At 37.1% G+C, this 25,677-nt stretch overlaps 1 protein-coding gene across 1 annotated transcript in view; it reads left to right on the top strand.

Annotated features, from left to right (window-relative positions):
* Positions 1-27: 27 nt before the first annotated feature.
* The window catches only part of bop1 (BOP1 ribosomal biogenesis factor), a 73,627-nt gene continuing 47,977 nt past the window's right edge, over positions 28-25,677 (top strand). Inside the window, exons 1-3 of the mRNA XM_026289709.1 lie at positions 28-239; positions 723-986; positions 8,038-8,187. Of these exons, the coding sequence (XP_026145494.1) occupies positions 162-239; positions 723-986; positions 8,038-8,187 (492 nt within the window). The 5' untranslated portion in view covers positions 28-161. The remainder of the gene's footprint in view (positions 240-722; positions 987-8,037; positions 8,188-25,677) is intronic.

A 25,677-nucleotide genomic window follows, 5' to 3' on the forward strand; every position in this document is an offset into this window, starting at 1 on the left:
ACTCAAATCGAAAGCATAATTTTTTTTGGAAACCCGACAGATTGTTATTAAATGCAGATTAATGATATATGAAAATAAATTGTGTAAAAAATAAGTAAAACAAACCGACCGCGTCGCCTTTTGACGTCATAGATTCAAACCCACATGGTCGCATTTTCAGCATGCGTCCAACGCACAGCGGCACCATGAGTACATTAAAACATAAGAAACGAAATTTAGAAGAGAATGAAGACGAACAGGTATGATTTGATTTTTTACTGATATCGCGTTGTTTTGAAGCAGTAAGAGGCAGTTGTACATTATAACACGCGTGTTTATATAGCGTGAGGTTGACTTGAGGTGTTTGAGAGCAATAGTACAGACTGATGTATTTACGATTGTATTACTTATTTTATGATTGTTAATAGACTGTCAATAGACACTTCTGTTCACAAAGTACGCGCCCGCGTTCCCTAACCTCGGTTATTTGTATACTGTATTATTATATTAGATCTTATTATGTACTTTGCAGTCAAAAGTTTGGAAACACATGGCTAGGTATACAGTTTTAATGTCATTAAAAAACCTTATCATTAAATGAATGCTTAAAATGAGGTTGCAGACTAATACTAATTGTGCTTTTGTAGGAAATTCATCATCAAAAAGCAAGATTTGGTTTAAATGTGTGTTTATTATTATGTAGTAATGAGTTGGATGCATTTGTGATGGTCTTTCTTTCTCAGCTGCCCATCTTTGATAAGGACGTTGGTGAAGGTGTTCATCATCTAACGTTAGATGATGGTGAAGAAGATCAGGGTGATCTGTCGGACAGTGAAGAAAGCGTCTTCTCTGGGCTTGAAGAATCAGGAAGTGACAGTGATGATGAGGAGGAGGAGGAAGATGAAGAAGGTGTTTCTGAAGAAAAGAACTCTGATGTAGAGGGAGATGAAACAGCTGACGGTGATGGAGACGATCAGCTGTCTGCCAAAGAAGTCATCAAACCTCAGGTACCGTGATCCAGCATGTTGGCACTTTCTGGTGGAGATTTAAAGTTACCTTTTAAGTGGTGAAATCCACTCTAAATGTGAATATTGATCAGGACTGTCTATGCAGAAGACTGATTTATGTCACACAACATGTATTCTAGGGATAAGAAATTGTGTTATGAAGGATTCATTAAAAGACTTGGTCCATAAAGTTTTAGATACTCTGCTTCATAAATAATGTCAGTTTTAGACGGCTTATTTATTTATTCTTTAGGCCATGGATGCACACTGGTGCCATCAATAAATGTATGCACAGAAAGTTTTAGTTGCAAAAAGGCTTGATTGTTATGCCATATGCATCTTCAAAGTCTACGATCACCTACATGCACAATTAGCACCTATTAGCAACTTGATGTTTGACCTGCAAAAGGTCAGTCAGCAGCATGAATAATTTTACTGACAGAAATATTCATTTTAATTAAATCACAGTATGCCACTATGTGTATTTGTGCTGATTGTAGTGATTTCGGTGCTGAAAATAGAGGGGCTATTATCATATTAATCCCTTTGCGGTCAAAGATCGGCAACGGCCTCAGATTATTGTTTTTTGACTTTAACAGCACATTTAACATCACATTCTGGACAAACTGTGCATCAGTAGAAAGTTTAAAGATTCAAGCTTCGATATTTGACAACTGGTTTGATAAAACATTGTTGCAGTGACAGTAATTTTGTAGTTTATTTCAGTAGTCCAAAATGATAAAAATGCATGAGTCATTTTCAGAATAGAAATTCACCACGCATATTCGGTCACGTCTTCAGCGGTTTATTTGTGTTCACCTAGATTCACTGAACAGCGTCAATAAGGGTTTATAGTCCGAAGATGCATATACATGGATATATATTTACTAGGGTTGGGAATCGTTAAAAAATTTTCTGGTTCTGCCTAATGGTTCCGATAAAATCATTAAACAACTATTAAAAAATAGTGGTATAGCAAAATGCACAATACTCAACTATTCAATGCTCATTACTGTTTATTACTTACTGTAAACTTAATTTAAAGTTTGGCGATGTCAAAGTTCAACATATATTACAGTATACAAATTTTCAGCTTCTGATTCCAGTTCCATTTAAATGAACTATTATTATGGGTTTTTTTTTTTTTACTGAATGTAGTGTTGCTGGAAGGAAGTAAGTAATGTTGAGTAATGCTAGTCCATCAATCAGCATGTGCTTCAGAGTTGATGTTTTTTACACTTTCAATAACATTTTGCTTTTCAAGCAGGAATTAGTTGGCTGGCCAAATAGTCATTTGAGGGCTGAGACACTTGTTTATTTCCCTAAATTAATGAAATATCCAAATAATAAACACACGATTACGATAGTAAGTGGTTTTTATGTGATTTTCTTGAGATTTTGTGAATTTTTATAACAATAATGAATTTGTACATGTGAAATGCTATTTTGTGCAGCAATATAAAAGGCTATATAGTATATTTTTACAACAGTAAATGACTAAATTCCACCTGAGAACGCAAAAGGAAGTTATTACAAACACTCAATGGGGGTTTAAAGTGAGTTTTGAGTCTTATGCAGCTAGATGCTAACGTTAGCTCTAGTGCAGCGGCAGAACAGGTGCATCTCTTCTTCATAAAGCATTTCTTCATAATTTACGTAAGGTCATAAGAAAATGTTTTATTGTATTTTCATAGAAAGCTTTTTTGATAATAGGCCGGTAAATGTATACTGGGATTAAAATGATGTGGGTTGGTAAACCTTGTAATGCCAGAATTAAGACAAATAATGGCTGAATAAAACAAGAATAATGAGGATAATGTCTCATTCCTGGTGGACAACAATAGAATCATTGGGGCAGTTTTCCGAGCCAGATTTGAGACAGTAGCACACAGGAGAGCTTACAGCGCTCATAAATCAATTCTAATAGACTTCTCTAAAAACACACATGACATGGTTTTAGAAAAATTTCCTTAAATTCACAGTTTTTGGGATATGTTCTGAAACTTCAAATGAAGCTTTAGTAGATGTGTGGCTTTAGATTCATTGTGTTTCTGAAATCATATCTTAAACAACATGTTTTTTATACATTAAAAAAAAAAAAAAAACATTTTTTAAGCTTCAATATCTTTATTATCATAAGTCTGAGTAAATTTGATTCCTGAACAGTAAACTTTGAAGTGCCAGCTTTGTGAACATATGTTGATTATGTATCTAGTAAGAAAGACTCATGAGCAGCAACCTTTTTATTTTGGGTATTTAACTTGTGTCTCCATCCTGAAAATGGGGGGTGACCAGTAAGGGGTTACGACCTATAAAGACACTTCTGGAATGACATGAAGAAACAGAACAAACTTGAGACCGACTAAATCCAGAAGAGAATCCTTGGAGACGAACTGTGGAACATCTCCAAGATGCTTCAGAAACCTCACTGCAATCTCTGTGTGGAGCACTGGCTGTTAGAAATGAAAGAAAAAGTAAAGTCAGCTTTGAGAAAAGATCCTGCTTCATTTGAGCAGAGAAAACTGACACTTGATTTGATTTTTATTGTCTAATACAGTGACATTCAAATGTTTTCAGCTGTGACTTAATTGTCCAAATACTTTTTGGCTTCTGTGCATCATTTCCACTTCAGTCCGTGTCTCTGGATTCACTCTCTAGCGCCATCTAACGGTCTATCACTGATAGTGTGAGTGCCACTGGCCACCTCACCTCGTCCCGCTCTGTTTATCTGCTTAACCAACACTATATAACTTTTTCTGTGTTCGTCATACATTCATTTACAAAACCGCTTTTTTGTCTTATTCCAAATCACTATGGTACATTTATAATAAGTGATTATTTTTGGACTATTGTAGCCTGTTCGGGTCGTTACCACTGCGTAGTAACACACCTGCGTCAAACGCCATAAACATACTCTTGGAGAAGTAGCTCCGGTTAGAATGTTCTTCCGCGGGATTGCGTGCAGTTCTGTTTATTAACCGCTAGAGCTCCAAAATTGACATAGTGCTGCTTTAATGGAAGTCTACTGTCATTATGTGTTACACTCACAGAGACACAGACAGAGAAACAAGTGATTATGATGAATGAGTGAAATAATGAATGAATGAAAAAACTTTATTTCGAACATTATATATATATATATATATATATATATATATATATATATATATATATATATATATATATATATATATATATATACACACACAAACATAGTCATAATGATACAATTATTTTTCTTTTTTTTCTTCTTTCCTTTTCACCTCTTAACTTATACATGTCCGAAAAGGAGTAGGAAGAAGCATAAGCTTATTCAATCCTACCCCTTCTCAACTACTTTTAATAATTAACCGTGTTTTTATTGCCTTTGAAGGTATTCAAGAAGGATAAAATAATTTGATAAAAAAATAAAGCAAAATTTTCAGCATCATTACTCCAGTCTTCAAATATGCTGATTTACTGCTCAAGAAACATTTCTTCTTATTATGATGGAAATCATCAGATGTGTTTGTGTAAACCGTGATATATTTTTAATTAATATAATTTTTTTTAAATAAATTCATTTTAAATCGAGATCTTCTGTAGCATTATAAATGCGTTTACTGTCACTTTAAATGAATTTGGATGTTTGCTGAATAAATGTGTATTGTTTATTTTGAATGTATTCATAATTTTAATGATTAATTATTTATAATTATTGGATTTATTATATGTAACGGATAATCAAGACAGGATGATGACACTTGAACCATGAGCCAGCAGCTCTTGTATGTCTTCTGCCACTGCTAATTTACCTCAAATGATCCATTGTCAAGGCTGTTGGTAGACTTTATAACAGACCCAGGTTTCACAGTGGTCATGATTAGCAGCCACTGCTGATAAAAACTGACCTGTTTTGGTCTACCAGTAAAGTATTAGGCCCTTCACATGTGAGCAGAACTGTTTTCATGGAGTTCCTCCAGATCTTTCTGCTCTCGTTTGTCAGGATCAGCAGCACCTACAGTGTGAAGTTCAGGGCCAAAGTGTTTGCGCTCCAGCGGATGTCTGACTTACCGGGGGACACTATCAAATTCGCAGCTTTGAAATCTCTGTCTGGCGTTGCAGCAGAGACCGTGGGATGTATTGTTCCTGTCTCGACCCTTTAATCCACCCCCCTGGCGTGTTTTTTTCCTGTGCTCTTTTGTTGCTGGTCTTCTGAGAGACTGATCATGGCTCTGACTGATGCACACCAGGCAGAAGTTAACGCGGCTGCCGGAGACATTATGATTCCCGGGAGATTTCCAGCCGCCCCTGCAGCCGTGTGTCTGATCCAGCGGCGGCCGCGCTCGCGCCGCGTGAGGGGGTGGGAGATGACATCGGGACGGGGGCGGAAGAGACCGGAGAAACTTTCTCTCTCGCTTTAACGCACGCTGCAGACACGGCTGGTCCGCTTCCATCTCTGACACACGTGACTTGCTCCTATGGGGTCTTGCGAGGGCCAGATGGGGTGATGCGGATCCTGAGGCGTTTAATTGAGGGGCCACAGTCTTAATTAAGTATCAGCGTGAATGTTGACGAGTGGCGTCGGATTGTTCCATCCGCAGCTCACTCAATAACTCAACCGCAGTTCAGAGGAAGCAAGCGGAATAATGAGCAACTTGAGGCTTTCGGAGCGGAACCCGGGACGGTCCGCCAACAGACATTAAAATCACGTTATTGTGCAAACTTACATTGAGTGTGTGTGTGTGATTTAAAGAGACGTGCTCCAAAAGCCTGTCAGTTCTGTCTGATTCATGCGTCGTATGCCATTCGCAACTGTGGAGACTCGACCGCTCGTCGTCGCGCATTTGGTTTGCAACATCTGCAGCCCACGGCGGTTTTGCGGTCGACTGGCCAGATGTCCTGAAGAGCTTGTTTTTAATCCGAATCCACGCCGTGAGCTCCTCTGTTCTGTCCACTCACACGTCATCTGGTCAAATCATCTGTCAAAAGCTGATTTCTCAAGCCCCCTCATCCTTCTCTTATTACCGGAAACGAGTGTGTTCGGATCCGTGACTGTCTGGTTAGCTGTGAAACTCTATCCCAGCGCATCACAAATTAGGCCGGGGTGATATTAAGTTAAATAATCTTCTAAATAGATTATTTTCAGCCTTTGTTTCTTTCTGTAGCTGATGTAAAAAGCTATTATATTGTCAAATACTGTTAGCATTTGAAATATCAGTTTTCTATTTTCATTTTTCACATGTAATTTTATTCCTGTGATGCAAAACTGAATTTTCAGTCTTCAGTGTCACATGATCCTTCAGAAATCAGTCGCATGTGCTGAAGAAGCAGTTCTTATTAACAGCGTTGGAAAGATTTGTGCTCCTTATTGTTTGGGGAAACTGTCAGTTAATACAAAGTTGTAAGGAAACAGCATGTATTTATTTTAGAAATCTTTCGTAACATTATAAATGTCATTGATTTCACTTTCAAACTATTTAATGCATCACTGCTGAATAAAGTATTAATTTACTTCAAAACAATTCTTACTGGCCCCAAACTTTCGAAACAGTAGTGCATGCATTGTAATACACCATTGTCTGTTTTAATGTTTTTATACTCACAAATTGCAATGCAAGGGAGGAAATTAAGTTGAATGATTACAATGAAACGTGATGAAAGTCTACGTGATACTCACAATTTTGTAATGGCAGCAAATGGATTTTGAATACATCTGATATGGCTGCTTATCCTAACTGGTCACGTCCTGATTTGGTCTGCGGTTTAATGACTCAGAACAACCGGTGTCATACCCCCAAACCTTCCTTTCCAAAACTCTGTTTCAGCTTGTTTTTAGATCTTCAGTGCTAGCGGAAAAATTGGCCATCCCTCGGGCTGCACGAGGCATTCAGGAACACGGGGCTCGAGCGTCTTGATGTGGATTTAACTGGGCATGAGGGAGGAAGTGTTTCACTTAGCTCTGCAGTCCAAGAGATAGCGGGACGTTAAGGAGCCGTAAATCAGCACAGGTTGCTCACCTGCCCCATCTCGGGCTCGTGGGAGACGCGGCGGCTCAAAGCTGCTCTTCCTCTCGACCCTGTTTGGCCTTCTCGTGACTGATGGGCTGTGGTAAATAACAGGCGGTACTGTGAGCTTTCATCCCCGCTGTCCCGGCGTCTTGGGCAGGATGTGAGGTTCTGGTGACTGCTTTTCAACGGCACATGTGTAAATCACGCAGAGGAAGTTTGTGCGCAGAATGGAATAAACCGCATATCTGAAACATGTACACTCTAATGCTGCCATAAAGATTTTGTCTGGAAAATGCTGTGCTGAAGTATTTTTTTCTACAACAGCATTAAATGACTGGCTGCTTGTATGCCTGGACTGAAAAATTGAAAACCTGTATGGTTTATATATCAGTTAATTTTACAGAAATTAAATTTAGCCTTTTTAAGGCTTTTTATTTACATTTCAATATTTTTAATTGCAATCAAGCACAATGCACATTGCATACCATTTTTTTTTATGAATTTGGTTTTAAATTTGTATATTTTACATTTTTGTATTGTTAAACTACATTAAAATGAGATGTTGCTTTGGCATAAGACAATATTTTTCTGATTTTGTTTAAAGTTAACATTTATTTCACCTAATAAAATGTTTTTTTTTTTGCGGTTTTAGTTATAGTAAACCTGCTACATACCAGATGCATACCGTTATTATGTTAATAAGTAGTGCTTGTTACATTACGAAATGACTTGGACTAATTACATTAGTTTCAGTTACACAGTTATGCTTCTGTATATATTCTACCGTATATCTACTATACTACTATATATCCTAACGTTACTAGTTACAGAACAATGTAAATAAAGAAACTTGAACTGATTGTTGTACTGCAACTTTTTGTTTTTCTTAACCATTCAAATGTTTTTTTCTATTTTATGATATGGGATTCACTCAAAAGAAAAAAATGCTTTTTTTTAATGCTTAGGTTTTGTAGTCTATTTTATTGAGTTTATAGAAAATATTTGTCTGTTTATTCGAAACAGCTAATTTTGTTGTTTATTTTATTAATTTTTTTGTACAGACTGATGGCCAAAATTCAAAGGAAAAGAAGAAAAAGAAGAAAGCTGCTGGAAAGGAGGGAGGAAAGGAAAGTGTTGCGTCCGACACAGACAGTGGCCTGCAGATTTCCTCTCAGGTGGACGAGTATGAGCACGACACGTCTGATGAGGAGGTAAGAATCTGTCCATCCTCCAGACCAGTGTCCAGCCCGCAGACCTGGACAATCAACATCTCATTAATCTGTCAGATTGAGTTTGAAGTCTATTTCTCCACCGCTTTCCATGACTGGGGGAGATTTTAAAAACACTGTCCTTTAAAATATACCAAGGTAACTGTAGTTTTTACCAAAATACCATAGTTACAATGGTAAAATTGTAGTAATGTGATATTGGCAGCCACTACCATAACAAAATCTTTCTGAATATTTTCATATTGTTTATGGAAGTGTTGTAGAGATTAAACCATTTTTGTTGGAGCAAAGTGTGAGGCCATATTGAAACCGTATTTATTTTGACATATAAGTTGTTTTTGGATTTTTATTTTTAAATGAGAACTATTTGAAATTCTGCACTTTAAGCAAACAGTGCTCTTTGGATCATTTCAAATCATGCTGAAGAACCGGATCATTCAGGTTTTGTTGATGTCAGCTCCAGTGGTGCTGTAATGTTTTAATCCAGCTCTTCCCTCAAATTTTCATGCAACTTCTAACATCACAAAAATATTCTTGAAAAGAATAGTTCACCTGTGGTCTCAGACTGTTGGATGTTCGATGTATTTACTTCTTTTCAGGTCACTGAAAATCCATGGCATTGTTTTTTGTGCTCAACATTTGCTTATTTCCATTAAATTCCAGTTTCCAGTTGAGCAAGTCTGAATATGACCATTGTGTCCAGGTGTTAGTGCACCTGCATCTGTTGCGATGTGTCCTTTGCATGCTGTCCTCCTATCATTTGTTTCCAGATGGCTATTTGACTTTCAATTCTTCTGACTTTTATTTGGATGCATAACAAATGTATAATTTGACTACTTGAGGGAATTTTGGACTTTTTATGATAAGACTGTGTGAAATACAAGCCTAATTTCACAAAAAAACTAAATGGCAGAAATGCATAGTTTCACCTTTTGTGGAGATTCTTAGTGAGTTCGAGTGAGTTTTAATCAGGTTTTTTAGTTTAGGTCATGACAGCTGAGGTTAAAGTCACTCTTTAGCGTAACCATAGAGGAATACTTCACCTTACTCTTGGGCTATCCAAGATGTACATCATTAGTGGATCATTAGCAGTGAATGGGTGCCGTCAGAATGAGAGTTCAAACAGCTGATGAAAACATCACAGTAATCCACATAGTTTAGAACGGGTTTGGACCGTTTTCTCTTAAAACCAGTAGTTGATATGTGCATATTTCACTCCTGATTCAGACAAGAATAGCTTTTTTACTGGAGAAAGCAATATTATGAATGGAGGATTTGTATTTAAACCGGAAGCAATGGCTCAAATTTGGAAAAACATATTAATTGTAATTGTGGATTTGTTTCTTCTTCTTCTTGTTTCTTTGTTTCTTCTTCATGTGGATTACTTGTGAATTATTATGAGGTTTTTATCAGATGTTTGGTCTCTCATTCTGATGGCACCCATTCACTGCAGAGGACCCTCTGGTGAGCAAGTGATGTAATGCTAAATTTCTCCAAATCTGTTAAAGAAACAAACTCCTCTACATCTTGGATAGCCTGAGGGCAAGTCAGTTTTCAACAGAATCTCATGTTTGGGTAAAGTGTTCCTTTAAAAAAGTAATAATGTTAAATCCATTACAAGATGTTTCTTGAATGACATGACACTTAATAACTTCTGAATGACAAGTTGTCTAAAGATGATTTAAGCAAATCTAAATATAGCAGTGGCTTTTTCTGCTGCGTTTGCACAAGCATGATTACTTCATTATTCCGTAGAGGGGAATATGGTTAGTTGTGTAATCTTTCATGTAAAGGAAAAAGATTTTTGTCCTGTTCCTCAGGCTGGAAGTGTCTGAACCGCAGTATCTGATACCGTTCCCTTACGCCTGTCAGACGTTACCGCATTTCTGTAATGTCTCTGTTGGCTTTCTCGAGGGGAGACCATGATGCACCTCTGCAGTAAGGAGCTTTGTAACGTCTCATATTTACATGTAGGACCATTAAAGAATTCCTCTTCAGCTCTTTAATTTACATGCTCCATTGAAAACCGTTGAACCCTGGCACAATGCGGTCTGGATAATTTGCCAGCCCATACAACCTAAACACAGCAGCCATCCAAAACTGTTCTTGGCAATCTGCTACCGACCAGGAATGTTTAGCAGAAGTGCTATTGTTCTTGGGCAGATCCCCGATTTCAGAGTGACTTTTTAATGCCCCTTCGTAGTCATTCAGAACAGATCAGGAACGCTGACTTCCATCATTATTTGGTTTGTAAACGTTCACATTTTTTGCATTTCTGTGTCTTTGGAAGCTTTGCTCTAGTTATTTTCATTTAACGACAATATGAAATCAAAGTTGGGCTTGTTTACTTTCTTCATAAATGTCATGTGTTATTATGGACCATTTATCAGTGTTATCGTGAAAGAGCATAAAAAGTGGGCCTTGCTCGTAGGACTCGGTTTCAGCAATGATTTCTTGCACTCAGCTGATTGGAGTCCATTTCAGCAGTGATTTGTAAATTGATTATTGTAGTATTGCTGCATCATGATATGCCAATAATTGTTTCATTTTCGTTGCATTGTACAAATGGCATTTGAATTATTAGTATGTGTGTGAATCTCATAAGCTTGTCAATCTTGTCTTTTACTTCTCGTCTCACGGGCCTGATCTCTGCTGTGTTGTCAGGCATCTCTGCGTGCGCCGCACAGATAGGCGGTGGTCCCGCGGCTGTTTGGCGTACGCTAAATTAGCCCCCCTTGTCGGGAGACGGCAGATTGGGTTGCCTCCCTGTCCCTTCGCAGCTATCCAGCACAAGTTGTCTACAAATAAAACTCCAGACTTCTAAATCCCCTGTTTTTCATCCTCCCGTCCCCCCTTTGTAATAAAGGGCTATTTCCTGTTAGCCGTGTGAAGGGGGAATAGGCAAGAGTGCAGCGTCTATCCGAGACCTAGCCGGCAGGAAGGGGCTTTTCCCCCACAATAGCTTTTCCATGTGCTCTTGGAGATGAATGAAGACACATTGTGGAATTAAGGGGAAAAGGGGCTCTGGCTCCCGGCCGCAACTTCAGCTTCCTGCCGCCAAGCAGCTACCGCTCTCAAAGACTAAGACCCTGCACAGTAGCCTAGAAAGCTGTGTGTGTTTTTAGTGTGCAGCCGGTACTTTGATAGGAAATGAGTGTATACATCCAGATAAACCTGCATGGTGATGTCATTTGACCTAATGTCATTTTATTTTTGGTGATCATGGTTGAACAGGAAGTGTTTGTTAGCTTAATATCGACATATGACCAAATCTCGTCTCCAAAGTGTGTCTATCTTTCTATCCATCTATCTATCAACTAAATAAAATCTATCTATCTGTCTGTATATCTATATATCCATCTCATTCTGTCTATTGTTCTATCCATCATTGTCATTCTATTATTCCATCTTTCTATCTCTCTATCAATCTGTCATTCTATCTATTTATCTATCGTTCGTCCTATCTATCGTTCTTGTTATTGTGTGGTGTTATCTGTCTCTCTAGCTCTGTCATTTCCTATCTATCTGTCTGTCTGTCTATCTGTCTATATCATTCTGTCTGTTGTTCTATCCATCATTCTGTCATTCTGTTTATCATTCTATCTATCATTCTATTATTCTATCTATCTCTATGATTCTGTCATTCTATCCATTTATCTATCGTTTGTCTTATCTATCGTTCTGTTTATCGTTCTTATTGTGTGGTTTTATCTGTCTCTAATTCTGTAATTTCATCTATATCTATCTATCGTTTATTGTCATTCTGTTCTATTAAAGTAAACTTAGTTTAGTGAATATCTTTGTTTTACTTCTACCTAAAATTTCATTTCAAATTATAGTTCTTCCTGCAGTTTGCAACTTTTTGAATGCAAGTCATTCTCAGTTAAATTTTGAATGACACACAAACCTTGTTTTTAATATTTTCATTGTTAAATTTGCCTTTTCAGAACGTCAGTTTGTTTTCTGCCCATAGCGGGCGCTGTTTCTGCTGTCTGCACGACAGGCACACGGCTGAAATCTTATTTCCAATGTGCGGTAAGCCATGGATGAGTGATTCTCTTTTGAGGTTTCTCAGAACGGCCCTCTCTCTGGGCTCTAACGTAAAGCTCTAGTGACAGGTAGCGGATCGAGGTCACGTCTGCTAATCACATCGACTGACTGATTCCAGATTCCGGTCCAGTGACCCACTGAGGAGCTGTCATGAGCGCAGGAAACTTTACATCCTTTACAGTCTTGGTAGAATCAGGCACGTTCCAAAACCTTCTCTAACCTCAGTGCTTGCATGGCAACTGTTTTGTTTTAATTGGGAGGTTATATTTAGGGCCGGATATTTGCATATGTGGTTAAGTTTATAATGCGAGACTCTTGCTGTAGCTGAAGGACATGGGTGAGCATTTGATAGATCTAGTTAGCGATTTCCTCCAGTCCCAAATGATGTCAGAGTAATTACATGTCGAGGAGGTTTTGCGGTGTAGAGAGTTTCTTCAGGTGGTCAAATATCATTCAGGAAGGTAAGGGCTGGCTTTGTCATTTCCACCCAGACTTAAGAAAGACTTCGACCCACGCCGTCTGAAGAAAAGAGCCCTGTTTGCTTTCCCGAACAAAGTAAAACAAACACAACCTATAATGCCGACTGGTCAGGTGTCTAGATTGCTCCAGAGTTAAGAGGGAACCCAGCCTCCCCCTCCGGGGATCTGTGCCACCCACTCCTCGGAAATATGAAATCTGTTGAAACCGAGACACGGCGCACATGTCTCGAGGTGAATTTTATTTGTGTTGCTCTCTAAATTTTGGTAATCCCAAAGTTTAATTTCATGATTGGGCCATTTCCAAACGCTGGACTGATGAGTTCCAGATGGGATCTCAAATGATTGCGGTCAATCTGATGGCAAGCTTGAATTTTAGCAGTTCTGGCTTCTTAGAGGATAATTTAGGGAAGAAACTAATGCTGCACAATTTTTTTTTGGATGGCGATGGCAATTTAATTTTTGTTTTTTTTGTTTTTCAATTTACTTTTTATCAATTTGGCCAAAATGATGTAATTATGTATTAGTATGGCCCTATAAGAAATCCCATTACCCTCCCCCTTCCTTACTAGGCTCGGATCTGGTCTAACTTTAGCAGTGTTATTTTCTTTCCCTTTGTCTTTCCATTGGAGGCTCCCACTTTGATGGGCACTGAAAAGTTTCAAGAGACTCAGTGGAAGAGGAGAATTTCATTACCGGCCATCATTACCTCTTTCCAGTTGTCTCTGAATACCGTATCTGTTCCGCTCTGCTCATATGCACATTTGGAGAGCAGTGACCATCCATAGAGCACCAAGATTTAAATGGCTGAAAAGTTCCTGGATACTGAAAACTAATCAAAGACGTCAACGCGTTTCCCTTGGATGATGTTTCTTTCCCAAAGTTTAGCATCCCTAGCGGATGTCCTGGCTCTCTGTTCCGGCAGCAAATTCACATCAATTTATGAAACAGGAACCAGTGGGGTCGTATCTATTCACCCTTGGCAGCCCAGCACCAGTTGAGGCCTGAACTCACCTCCACCTTTGACCCTCAGCGTTCTGCAGAATACTCTCACTGCTTCTGAGTCGCAGTCTGCTTGCCAAGTGAAATAAGAACCCCTCTTGGTCAATATCCCATCATTCACTCTTTTTGCATTGTTACTACCAAACCAGCTTGTAAAATGAACCCACATAGCAAAAAAGGCTACTTAACAATGTCATATCTCAACAATGCCATATGAAATAATAGTCAGAAAAATGTAGTGTTTTGAAAAGGAGCTATTTGTTGAACTTTGAGACTACATATGTGGTATAGGTATATGTGTTTTTTGTTGAGAATCATTTGATGCATTAGGCTCTATTTTATGGCTCTTGTAGTATCAATAGAATATGGAGAAAGATGTTATGGAGATCATATTCTATTCGAGGAAGAAAAAATTTAAGTTTTAGTCCAAACTGACAAAACAAAATGCAATTTGATGCAAATTGTTGTTATATGGCCAAAAATATTAAATTCTAATAGCCTGTAATGTAAATCAATAAGATCCCAATGATAGTATAGCAGACTACTTGCATATATTAGATGTCATACAATATCTTACAGTATGTCTTAGTAGGAGGATATTTAAATGGTTAGTTTTCTGATCAGGGCTCTTTAAATTCAAAAGAAATAATGTAACTCAATAATGATTGAGAGATGAACAAATACACATTCCTCAAAAGCCTGTATCATATTAGATACATTTTAACATTATTTTGAAAAAAAAATAAGAAATGGATAATTAAGTGAACCTAATTTGATTCAGAACACTAAGTATTTGAATATATATGTATATTACATTTCCCTAGTAAAAAAAAAAAAATCTTTACCTCAAACAATTTGCAATTTATAGATCAATATTAAAAGGCCTTTTACTTGCTAAAAAAAACTATGAATCAGATGACATAAGGTATGTAATAGATTTTTTTTATCATGTTGAGGCCTTCTATTTCAAAATATGATCTAGTAGGCTTTATAGGGTAAAAATTAAATCCTAGAAGGATTTTTGGTACTATTTTCTCCAAAACTTCCTTTGTGGAAGGCAATGTAAATGTTAAATGTGTATGAATATAGTGCACCGTAGACCTCCTGAATTTTCCAGTTTCCAGAGATATTTTCTTGCACCATATTCTGTTCTCAAATTCCATTGATATCTGTTGTTTGTGTAGTTTCTATGCTTCTCTTTTTTTCCCCCAGCAGACCATTCACTTGAGCGTTTCAGGGAAGAGAATGATTAATATGTTTTTTTGCTATGGCAGACACAGGCATGGATTTTTACGAAAACGTCTGCGCTATTAAAACACAAAGAACTGTTTTGTTCTCCTGGATCCATTGGATCGAGCCGCTCTTTAGATTTATCAAATTAGACTCAAGTGAATGTGGGTGGTGTTCTGTTGCACATGCAGCAAGGTAAAGGGGGGGATTTAAGGGCTGTATCCCACAGGGAGCCATTGATCCCCACACAGACCTCACACCCACGCTGTACCTTCCAGATCAGAGTCAGGCCAATAATTCCTCCCTCTGGCAGGAGTCAAGCAAACGTGTAAGCTATTTGGACCATAAACTGAACAAACGTATTCATGTGTGTGTGTCAGAGGGGAGGAGCAGCTAGAACAGAGCTCAGGTTCTATACTATTTTTGTTTATTATATAATTTATTAATTTATTTTTATATCTGGACTTATTTTTGGCCTTGCATTATTTGCATCAATCATTTTAAACAATGGCAACTGCTAATGAATTTGTAAAACCAACAAATTACATTGAGTTAGAGGAAATTAATTTGTAGAATAACCACATTTTTAGATGAAAAGGCCCACAGTACTTAATTTCAACATTTATTCTCCCTGTCTAGTTCTGTGCAAAGCATACTGGGAACTAGAAATCCAATATTCAATTGAGTTTTTATTATCATGATAGAAATAGGACAGAAAATAAGAAAATTTAAGGTGGGATTAAAGTAAACTTGCATGAGCACCAGAGCTAAATTATTTTGTACACGTGCTAACAATTATGCTGCAACTTATTCTGTGCACTTGAGTAAATAGAGTCATTTTGCAGACAAAGGCTAAACTGTATATAAAAAAATAAAAATTAAATGAGGCTAATATTATTGCGGAAAAGTCCCATTTCAGTTTTTCTTTAAAATGTACTTTAGAATTTACTCGCTGTTTCTGTAATTGTTTGTGAAATTTAATAGCAGATCTGAATAAAAAGTTGTTTAAAAGGAAATCAGGAAACTTTAGGCCCAAATCATTCAATGCAAGGGCGGTTCTAGCTATACAAGCTCAGGTTTATGCGAAGATGTGTTCTGAAAAGTCTTAGAATGTGGTTCATAACATCATAAAGCAAGTTAATTTTGATATATTATAGTTAACATCAGCATAAACAACAGCTTCTGTCATGGCAGAGCATCCATTTATGGAGAATTTATGGAGAAGTTGATACAAGTTCAGTTCTGTTAGGCTTTTTTAACCCACACGAGTAAAAGGGAACATATTACTCCTATTTTAGCTTCTCTTCATTGGCTACCAGTGACATTTAGAATGCACTTACAAGGACAGGCGCCCCCATACATCTCTGACCTGATACAGCTGCGTACGTCCTCACGTAGTCTAAGGTCTACGTACGCTGCTTGGATTGTGAGGAAAATTTTAAAAACTCTTCTTTTTAGAGACGCTTTCAACTAGACTGTAGGGTGGCCTTATGTGTACTTCTGTTTATTTTTGATTATGTGCTGTAATGTATTTATAAGTGTTATGTATTTTGATTTTTATCTGTGAAATGTGCTATACAAATAAATTTTACTTACTTTGTCATAAATCGAGTCTCTTCAGGAAATTTAAACTAAATGGCTCAATTCATTTGGATTAGTTATGATCTTTTCATAAACTTTTTGATGCGTCAAATTGGTAGTTGTGTAGACTCAATGGAGGAATAGAATTTCATTAAATAATTTTGTGTTCTGAAGATGGTAGAAAGTTTTACAGGCTTTGAATGATGACCATTTAAATTTTTGGGTGAACTATAAGTTGTACCTTTTGTCTTTTGTTCAATTTTTAACTACTTATTATGCTACAAATGTAAGCTTGTAATGGTGTGATTCACCTTGAACCTGGTGGGCTTTAACTCTTTAAAGATATAGTTCACCCAAAAATGTCATTAATTACTCACCCTCATGTGGTTCCAAACCCGTAAGACCTTCGTTCATCGTCGAAACACAAATTAAGGTATTTTTTAAGAAATCCAAGAGCTTCCTTACCCTGCTAGACGGCAGCATAACGGAAACGTTCCCAGGTCCAGAAACGTAGTGAGGACAAAAAAACTTAAAAAAAAATAATTATGCGAGGGAAACATGAATGGGTGAAATACTTCTGGGCCACTGAAAAAGTGGTCGGCACTGTTGTACGCTATTGAGCTTAATTTCTGTCCCACCTGTGGGACACTTGTGGGGTGCTCTCTTTTTTTTTTCTGTATCAACTTTAGTAATCATCATACCTTTTATGTATCATTTGAAAGCTTAGAAGCCCAAGATTCATCATGTGAAAACCATTTAGAAATCAAACATTGCATTACCATGGAAAGGGTACTTTAAAATATTTTGGCGGTCTCCTCCCCCTTAGTGAGCAGTGTCATATTACAAAATGAATTATGGTCTTTTACAATCAAATCTTTTTATAATCTTGACAAGATTATATGAAGTTATTTTGAAGATAGAAGTAATATTGACAGAGAAATCTAGACATTTGTGACAGAAAAATGCATTTAAAAATTCAGTGGAGGTTGGATGGAACCCGGAGGCTGTGGTATGACGCCCTAAATAAAATCTCACAGGAACCTAACTTTTTTTCAGATCAACTTCAAATTTGGAACATAACTAATTTAGACATAAGGCTTTAATTTTAGAGTAAAACCTGCTATGTAAAACATTTATTATAAATAAAATATAATCAATTGAGTGCATTTAATTTAAAGTAAATTTAAACTTCTATAACGTTTTGATACTTTATTTCTTTTTTTAAATAATTCCACTTTTGCAATAATCTGCTGATTTGCTTCTTTAAAAAGAGACTTGTAGGACTGCTTTCCAAAGTGTTCATAAATGGTGACAGTTAAAGGGTTAACCCATACTATTCCTATAATGTTGGCAACAAGCTTCCTGGAGATGTTATTTCCACAGTGATACGAAAATACCAGTTAAGTATTTGCAAATGCCCCATTTGCATGGAGTACCCCTTCTGGGCATAGTGTTGCAAGTTGTCAGAGAATAGATGAAAACGATATCGATCAGCAAACGCTCAGCACTCGTCCGGGCTGTTGTCCAAAGACCCCGAGATGGATGGAAAAGCCTCGGTTGTCTTCTGAGGATGGAGTGATTTCCAAACCGTTCCTGTCTGAGGACACAAAGGTCTTCTTTCAGCCCAGCGCGTTTGCTGAAATCAATAGGCTGATAAAATTGATAGATCGCCGGTAAATTATGTGGATTCTTGGCCTGACACGCCGCTGTCAGCAGGAAATTTCTTTTTAATAGTCTATTTAAGGAGAAGCGGGGATGTGTTTTTCTTAGTCAGGGGGGAATGTTGATCCAGAGGGCCGAGGGTGGGGGGTCGGGTAAATCGCGTGCCGGTCAGACAAAGCAAACGGGACCCCAGGCTGCGGTCCGTTGGACTCTTGCAGGTGTGTGGAGGTGGGGGGTAGGCGTTGGAAAGCTGGCCTCTTTTTTACTTCGAGAGCAGCCAAAGTAGCCACCTGTCGTTCCACAGTTTTTAGGACTTCCTTTTCATCCGGTCTTCAGCACAACTCCCAGTTGGGCTAACATGCATCCTGCCAGAAGGCCTGATTGAAACCAACTGCCATGGGGGCTGCCTCAGGAACTCGAGGCGAAGACATGAATGGAGATACAGAGAACAGCATGCACTGACTGTTTATCTCGAACACAGGAAGGAGATGAGCTAGACTTCTCAAAATCCCATGATTACAACTCTGTTCCAAATCCTAGTCAGTTAGCTCCATATTGTGTACTGCCTACACCCAGATCGTTTAGCATCCTAAACGAAACATCGTAAGTGATTGATTTGGAGCGCTTGATGTAGGCAGCAACCTTGGGATTCGTTCAAATAGTGACTCTAATGTTTGACTTTGTTTTTTCTAGTGTTTAATCAATGCTTTACTCATCAGACACAATGACTTTAAATGGGGGATAGACGAAAAGACTATTTTTCTAGTCATATATTTTGTGATTGAAGATTTCTTAAAAATAGTGTTAAAATCTCATCTCTTTGTGTCAAAATTGTGTATCATCTCAAGTGTAACATCTCACCCCTAATATTTATATTTTTATATAGATTCTAAAATATAGTGAAAATATTGCAATTTGACATTACTATTTTCTATTTGAATATATTTTAAAATGTATTTTTATGAAGGCAAAGCTGAATTTTCAGTATCATTACTTCAGAATTCAGTGTCACATCATCCTTCAGAAATCATTCTTAATACGTTCAAAAATATTTATAAATCAGTTTCCAAACTTTTGACAGGTACTGTATGCATACTATTTTAAAGTCATATTGACACACATAATCATAACATTTAAAGAAAAAATTTAATTTATGAGAACAATTACAGTTATAGTAGTCGTGACTAATATAAAATGACATAAGGTTGAGAAAATGATGACTAAGTTTTTATTTTTGGGTGAACGGTCCCTTTAAATTTACCTTAAAATCCTCCCTATGTAGACAGCACACTAGGTTTTGGAAACGGAACCTTTATCTCTTGTATTTTAGCAGAGACATTTTTTCCGCATTGTGTTATAGGAGCACTATATTTTGTGCAACGAATGTGGAAAAACAACTTAAGGAAAAAAGAAATATGGCCCGTTTGCACCTTGGCGTTATCATCTCTCCGCAGGTCCTGGTGTAGATGCCTTCAGTCAGGCTTTCTCTGGGCCTGACCTCAAATTTTCAAATGAAAACATGCTTTTTTAACCATACGGGCAAACGGCTCTTCATGGCTTTTAGGACAGCAGAAGGGGAAAAAAACACTCACTGGGGTGTTTCGGTTAATGATATAAAGGAAAAGTCAAGCGCTTTGCTCTCATGGATTTGATTCGATGGCTTTCTCTTCTGTTATACGACCAGAGTCGTCATGTAGAAAAGCTTCAGGGCCTCATTAGATATTTAATTTTCAATGAATAATGACTTTCTCTAAATGATGTACCGGATGCTCCAAGGCCAGGTGGGAAACCCATTGGAAACCTACATTGCCAGAACACAAATTTTCCACATGCGTCCTCCAAGGTTAAAGCCCTGTGTGCGAAGATCTGCAGATTATTTATTTATCGGGGTGGTGTGGTGGTTTTTTGCCGTAAGTAATGAACGCTTGACCTTTTGATGACCTCTTTCGTGGTTTCATCTTTTTTTTAGAAATGATGTGATTTATTTTAACGGGCTTTGGTTCTGTATAAGAAGTTGGAAAATAAAAGTGGGATCTCCAGCTGCAGGTCTGTCAGGTGAGATCCGTTCCTTCTGGACGATTGCATGGCACCGTCTTTTTTGGGTAAGGCGGACGAGACTGGACGGAGCAGCAATGCTCTGATCCTAAACAGACGAGAATCGGCCCTGTGCAGCTGTCATCTGTTAGCCATCTTCCAGACGGTCTCGTGGGACCCGGGGGAGGCTGGATTATTACCCCCACGTCAAGCCTTTCATGGAAAGAACTGCGTCTGCTCTGGTCATCGGCCTGCTCTGTTTTGAAACTGTTTAGGCTGGTAATGAGGGGGACAATGTGTTTTCAGGATTCGTTTGCTGTTGTTTCCAATTTGTAACTTGACATTGGCGAATGTGTGTGTAGAGTAGATGTCTGTGTTTATTTAAAGTGAATACTATTACAAGTTCAGCATATATTTACTGTACAAAAGAGGCCAATTTCATGATATTGATCTTACAGTCGATAAATATCAGCATGACTGAATGTAATATACCTTGTTTGGACACTGGTTGTTTAGAGATATTATTCAGATACTTCTTAGCAGATTAATTGACTGATAATTGATCATTTGAAGAATATTTGCATTGGCACATAATGGTGTCCGTTCGGGAACAGAGTTGATCGTTCCCCTTGTGTCCTTTCCAAAATATACAGATGGTCTCGCCAGTGAATAAACAGTTTTGGTTTTCAACTTCTTTTCTCTGAATTGAGTAATGGTATAGAATTTATTTATTCACAATTCACACGGTTTAATTCACATTTGCTGCCATGTATATAAAATGAAATGTATATTGAATATAAAAATACAGACAAAAATATTTCATATATATTTCTATAAATGAGATATTCAAATTTAATTAAAATATGAAAATATATTATAATTTTATTATAATGTTATAGATTATAGGTTTATTTACTACGTTAAATGAGTTATATATATAATATGAATTCATTATATATTTTTATATTTAAATGTTGGTATTATATAATGCATATATATATTATGAGATACATGAGATATTCAAATTTAATTAAAATATGAAAATATATTATAATTTTATTATAATGTTATGGTTCATAGATTTATTTACTACGTTAAATAAGTTATATATAATATGAATTCATGATATATTTTTATATTTAAATGTTGGTATTATATGATACATATATAATACATTTTAAAATATATATTTTATGTATAGCATACATTTTTATATATATATATATATGTGTGTGTGTGTGTGTGTGTGTGTGTGTGTGTGTGTGTGTGTGTGTGTGTGTGTGTGTGTGTGTGTGTGTGTGTGTGTGTGTGTGTGTGTGTGTGTGTGTGTGTGCATACATTAATAAAGTTGATCAGCATTGGTCATGTCGAAGTCACTTCGCATTTATTTTCTGTTTTACGTGTCCATGACATTTGAATCTCTAGTAACTGCATCTTCATAAGTGACTAGAAAGTAGTTTTTTTTTTCTTTTTCTTAGATCAACATTATATTTTAGTGCATAGTCATCGCTGATCCTTCTTCTTTGTTATTCTTCTGTATGAGTGTTGATGTCTGTAGCTGGATGTGAGGCCTGCGTCAGACGCACAGGTAACCGGGTTCATGTGTGTCGATATGGAGCTGTTCTGTGAGATATGAGGGGATGACAGAATGACAGACCGGGGTGAACAGAGGGGTAAGACTCAGCGGGATGCCACCTAATGCTTTGCTTTTTGTCTTGCGTACCTCCACAGCCCCATCAGTAAAGATCAAGTACCGCTTCATTGACACCAGACTAGTTTGATTTACTTTTAAACTGAAAACAATCGATAATATAGCTGAAAAACAATCTGCTCTCTGCTCTCCAGTTAATGACACACCAGAGCTTGTATGTCTCATTGCAAGTTTTTGCCATTCTTGCACCAGTCATGGAGATTAACGGCAGATTTATTTATAAATGAAATCCAGATGGGGCATTTAACGAAAGTAAAATAATTAGCTGTTTTTGCGATGGTTGAATTGAAATATCACTGAAGCTCAGTATGAAATATCACCCATGAGAAGCTCTTTTGTGTGTATATATTTTTTCTTAAGAAGCAGCCGAATGTTTTAGACATTAACTACAAAAACAATCGCATGAATGAATTCCAATTATGATGATATTAACCTAATGTCATAAAATTAAAATAAAGCTATCACTCTTTTTCTTTTCTTTTTTTTTTTTTGTATTTTAACAAAGCAGAGTCTCATTTTATTTATCTGAAAGGAGAGATGATGTGATTTCAGTTTGGCGAGCAGGTGTGGAGGTTGTAGATGGTGATACATGAGTCAAGGCACTCAAGACCAAGACAAAATTTGTCCAAATTTCCACTCACACTTTTTTGGAGCTGTCAGGAGCGGACACTACTAGGACCACTGCCAAAAGCTTTACCTGTGAATCCCATCTGCGCCACCACACAGAACAGCTGTCTGTCTGACAGGCCTCACTTCCTCTGCCGTCCACCTTGGTTCGGTCGTCTGTTTAAGCACATACTTCTTGTCCACTGATTTCAGTAACTATTGTAACTTCTTCACACTTTCTGTAAGACAATGATATTTTTGTTCTTGTTGTTTTTTAATTTTTTTTGGATTGCAACCACAAAAAAAAACAAAAACTAATGTTGTATGTAAAGTTTGTATACAGGTGCATCTCAATATATTAGAATGTCACGGAAAAGTTCATTTATTTCAGTAATTCAACTCAAATTGCCAAACTTGTATATTAAATAAATAAAAAAAATGTAGTTTAAGTCTTTTATTTTTCTTTCTTTTTTTCTTTCTTTTTTTTTGATAATTATTTTGGCTCACATTTTACAAAAACCAACTAATTCAAATCTCCGCAAACTATAATACTTAATAAGACCAATAAAAAAAAAAACATTTTTAGTGAATTGTTTGCCTTCTGGAAAGTATGTTCATCTACTGTACATGTACTCAATACTTGATGAAGTCTGGAAGTCGTGGCCTAATGGTTAGAGGGTTGGACTCCCAATCGAAGGGTTGTGAGTTCTAGTCTCGGGCCGGACGGAATTGTGGGTGGGGGGAGTGCATGAACAGTTCTCTCTCCACCTTCAATACCATGACTTAGGTGCCCTTGAGCAAGGCATCGAACCCCCAACTGCTCCCTGGGCGCCGCAGCATAAATGGCTGCCCACTGCTCCGGGTGTGTGCTCACAGTGTGTGTGTGTGTGTGTGTTCACTGCTCTGTGTGTGTGCATTTCGGATGGGTTAAATGCAGAGCACAAATTCTGAGTATGGGTCACCATACTTGGCTGAATGTCACTTCACTTCACTTCACTTTTTTTTTTAAAAGATAGGGGCTCCTTTTGCTTTAATTACTTCCCCAATTCAAAGCCCATATTTCTTTGACCATGGCCTTCAGCTTATCTGCATTTTTTAGATTTTCTATGGGGCTCAGGTCTGGTGAGTTTGCTGGCCAGTCAAGCACACCACAGGTGTGGGCAGGTGCCAAATCCTGCTGGAAAATGAAATCAGCATCTTCAAAAAGCTGGTCAGCAGAAGGAAACAAGAAGTGCTCCAAAATTTATTGGTAAACAGGTGCAGTGACTTGGGTTTTCGAGAAAAACAATGGACCAACACCAGCAGATGACACCCCCAAATCATCACAGACTGTATACATTTAACACTAGACTTCAAGCAACTTGCTATGAGCTTCTCCACCCTTCCTACAGACCCCAGGACTTTGGTTTCCAAATGAAATAGAAACTTGCTCTCATCTGAAAGAGGACTTTGGACCAATGAGCAACAGTCCAGTTCTTCTTCTCCTTTGCCCAGGTAAGATGCCTCTGATGTTGCCTGTGGTTCAGCAGTGGCTTAACAAGAGGAATATGACAACTGTACTCAAATTCCTTGATGTGCGTGTGTGTGTGTATGGTGGCTCTTGGAGACTTGACCCCAGCCTCAATCTATTCCTTGTGAAGTTCACTCAAATTCACGAATCAGTTTTGCTTGACAATCCTCATAAGGCTGCTGTTCTCTTGGTTGGTTGTGTATCTTTTTCTTCCACACTTTTTCCTTCCACTCAACTTTCGGTTAACATGCTTGGATACAGCACTCTGTGAACAGCCAACTTTTTTGGCAATGAATGTTTGTGGCTTACACTCCTCGTGAAGGATGCCAATGATTGTCTTCTGGACAACTATCAGATCAGCAGTCTTCCTCATGATTGTGTAGCCTAGTGAACCAAACTGAGAGACCATTTTGAAGGCTCAGGAAACCTTTGTAGGTGTTTTGAGTTGATTAGCTGATTGGCATCTCACCACATTCTAATTGGAATAGAATTAGAATCGAAGTAAATTGGTGGATTTTTGTTAAATGTGAGCCATCATCACAATTTAAAGAACCAAATACTAAAACTACTTCAGTCTGTGTGCATTGAATTTATTTAATACACAAGTTTCACAATTTGAGTTGAATTACTGAAATGAACTTTTCCACGACATCCTAATTTGAGATGCACCTGTATATTTGTTTGTTGATAGACAGAGAGAAAGATTTAAAATAAGACAAAAAAAAGGATTAAAATAAGATTAAAAAATAAATAAAAAATCGTATAACTCCATGGGCATTTTTATAATGAATGTGTGTGTGTGTGTGTGTGTGTGTGTGTGTGTGTGTGTGTGTGTGTGTGTGCGTGCACTACTAGTCAAAAGTTTGGAATAAGAACACATTTCTTTGATCAAAAATACAGAAAAAAATATTAATATTGTAAAACATTATTACGATGTAAAAAAGTTTTTCGATTTTTAATATATATTAAAATCGAATATATTCCTGTGTTGCAAAGCTTTATTTTCAGCATCATAACTCCATTCTTCAGTGTCACATGATCCTTCAGAAATCATTCTAATATGCTGATTTATTATCAGTGCTGGAAATCGTTCTGCTGCTTAATATTTTTTGGGAAACTGTGATACTTTCAGGATTCTTTGATAAATAAAAATTTAAAAAGAAGAGCATTCATTTAAAATAAAAAAAATCCTTTCTAATAATGTACACTACCATTCAAAAGTTTTTGGGTCAGTACATTTCTTTCTTTTTTTTTTTTTATTCAGCAAGGATGTTAAATTGTTGAGTGATAGCAAAGATTTATATTGTTAGAAAATATTTATATTTTGAGTAAATGCTGTTCTTTTAAGCTTTTTATTGATCAAAGAATCCTGAAAAAAGTAACAGTTTTCAAAAAAATATTTGGCAGCACAAAAATCAGCATATTAGAATGATTTCTTAAGGATCACGTGACACTTAATACTGGAGTAATGACCGATGAAAATTCAGCTTTGCGTCACAGGAATAAATTATTATTGAAATAGAAACCAATGTTTAATAATAACATTTTGCAAGATTACTGTTTTTTTTCCCTGTGTTTTTGATTAAAAAAAATACAGCCTTGATGAGCAG

The sequence above is a fragment of the Carassius auratus genome, chromosome 19, assembly GCF_003368295.1.
Source record: "Carassius auratus strain Wakin chromosome 19, ASM336829v1, whole genome shotgun sequence".
Lineage (NCBI taxonomy): Eukaryota > Metazoa > Chordata > Actinopteri > Cypriniformes > Cyprinidae > Carassius > Carassius auratus.